This window comes from Trypanosoma equiperdum, assembly GCF_001457755.1.
Source record: "Trypanosoma equiperdum strain OVI genome assembly, contig: ctg_1005, whole genome shotgun sequence".
Classification (NCBI taxonomy): domain Eukaryota; phylum Euglenozoa; class Kinetoplastea; order Trypanosomatida; family Trypanosomatidae; genus Trypanosoma; species Trypanosoma equiperdum.
This window is the reverse complement of record NW_027122956.1, coordinates 9,068-11,652: the sequence shown is the minus strand read 5'-3', so window position 1 is coordinate 11,652 and position 2,585 is coordinate 9,068. Positions and strand designations below refer to the sequence as shown.

General features: G+C 39.0%; 1 protein-coding gene across 1 annotated transcript in view; it reads left to right on the top strand.

Moving 5' to 3' along the window:
* Positions 1-144, top strand: part of TEOVI_000514900 (variant surface glycoprotein (VSG, atypical), putative) — a gene marked incomplete at both ends in the record, with an annotated part of 1,422 nt that extends 1,278 nt beyond the window's left edge. The window contains one exon of the mRNA XM_067219893.1: positions 3-144. Within this exon, the coding sequence (XP_067075994.1) occupies positions 3-144 (142 nt within the window). The remainder of the gene's footprint in view (positions 1-2) is intronic.
* Between the last annotated feature and the right edge of the window lie 2,441 nt (positions 145-2,585).

The window sequence follows — 2,585 nt, the reverse complement described above, 5'->3', positions numbered from 1 at the left end:
TGCAAAGATGAAAAAGGCTGTGATTTTGATGAGAAAAAATACCCAAAATGCTTTCCAAAAGAAAAAGTGTCTACAACCTCAACAGGGAGAAACTCTATTGTAATAAAGACTCTTCCTTTGCTTGCAGTTTTGCTTCTAGCGTAAAAAATTTAGGATTTTTGCTCAAAGTTATAAAACATGTAAAAATATGCTTTTTCGCTAGAATTAGCTGAATTTTTTAAGTTTCATATATATTTTCACTCTTTTAATAAAGCCTTTGCAAGTTTTAAACCCCCATAAAATATTAAATTTCTGTATAAAGTATTGTGGTAATAGGGTATGAAAGATGGGTAATTTTCTAATTTATCATTATTTGTTTATTTATGGATATTAGTTACGGTTATAATAGTGATAGTAATGATAATGATGATAATATCAATAGTAAGATAGTAGTAATAATAATATTTTTAATAGTGACGAAAATAGTGGTATAGTGATTGAGAAAATGTGTGTAAAAGAAATATTTTCAAATTATAAACCTCAAAGAGAAACAAAGAAATAATGACACAGAAGATACGCAGTTTCAAAGTCATGCATTGATATGGGCATGATCATACATAAAGAGACGCTGGAGGGAAGAATGAAGAAAAGAAAGATTCTATAATACAGAATAAATTATTCTTCTACATTATACAGTGCAACATAAGTATCTATAGGAGAAGAAAAGGAGGAAAAGAGAAAAAATGCAGAATGGGATGGAAAAACAAGCGACACCACAATGTGGAGGGTGGGGTGCAATGTATCGAAAAGTGAAAATGAGTTTCTACATTTCACTAAAAACTGGATAGATTTTATTTTAATGATAGGCTTCATTTTTTATTTAATTTGATGGCAGAATCTAGTTTACAGCAGAAAGTCCAGACGCTGAAGCTGTTGGTAATGCCAAATAAAGGCTTTTTAGACCCTGATATGATCTGTGAAGCAGTGGCTACAGGGGAGAAGTCTTGAAATTTGGACAATACCGGAGGCCGGGGTAATGATCACAGTGAAGCTCCTTAAACAGGGGGTGAAAACCAGTATGAAGAAACGGCTGTAATCGTAACACCGCCCATCCAAACAAAGGTCTCCTGCCACAACGGTAATAATCAAGTAAAGTATCAAAGTTTCGGTCTTCTCCGCGAACCCGAAACTAATATCCATTTGCTGAGCAGAGCACAAGCTAACCACTACCTTAATCCAAAGAAAACAAAGCAAACCAAATTCATTTTTTGTAGATTCCAAATGACTTGGACAGGCAGTGCACAACCGCAGGCGATGGCTGCGGGCTTTAACAAGCAAACCATAGACGACCAAATGAACGCTCGATACGGAAAGATGTTTTTTCTCTTATTTTGCACTCCAGGATGACAGCGAACAAGACTAGCACCTTAAAATGTTTCTTCTAGCTGCGATTCTAGCAGCAACGACACTGTTGCTAAGCAGGAGGACAACAGCGACACATAATGCCATGAAGGAGACAACATAGAAACCGGTATGTGAAACAGAAGCAGAACTGAGAAAACTGCCGAGCATGGCGCTAACAGCTCTGACCCGCAGTCAGGAAGAGGAAGATAAGATGATAACAACGGGGTTAAAAATAATGCTTTACGCCGAAAAGACAGCCAGTACAGCAGATAGTTTAAAAATGTCAGAACTAGTGGCTGTCATATTAAAATTGCAGCAAACACGCGTAGCAACAGCGAAGCTTACTACACAACAGCAGTCCAAGCTCTGACGTCAACGCAAGAGCTTGTTGGGCAAATCGACTCAACGATAACAACCTTCGGTAAAGCATCTAAAAACAGCAAGTATTGCTTGGGGAACAGCAATGGCTATGGCAACGCAGCGAGTCAAGCGCAAGCACACGGTTGCAGCGGTAAACCCCAACAGATCACCGCATCAGCACCTGCGATAGAATACTGCTTAATTATATCCCAAATAGGCTACGTCAAACTGGTAAATGTCGGCAGCACAAAATGTGTATAATCAAATGGAAGAAGATGCATATGTACGCGCACATCAGGCGACCACCAAGCATGGTTGGCAACCAACGCCAACAAAAAAATGCTACACGGTATTTTTGACTTTTCAAAAGCTGATGAAGTGCACAAAAATGGCTTGACAACTATTGAAGCAGCCTCGCCAAAACGCCAAACAGACAAATTGACAACAATGGCGTTCCTAGACGTCAAAGAAATGAAATCTGGCCATAAACAATCCGCCCAAACAGACGAAGTCAGTAACCTAAAGACAGCAGTAACAAGCGGCGAGGCCAAGACGGCAATTAAACAACTCCTAGCAGCAACACAAAAGGAAACCAAACCAGGTGCCAACGAGGAAGAAGCAGAGAAAACGGTCACCACCGCTTTCAAAACAATAGACCAAAACTTAGACAACCTGTGGGAAAAAATTAAGAAGAAAAGTGTAGTGGATATCAAACAGAAACTCGGAAAAGATACGACAATTGGAGACATAGACAACGCAGAAGACTTACAGGCAACGATAGCCATCTACGATGGAGCAGCTAAAAATACTATCCAAAAGTTAGAACAAGAAAAGACTCAACA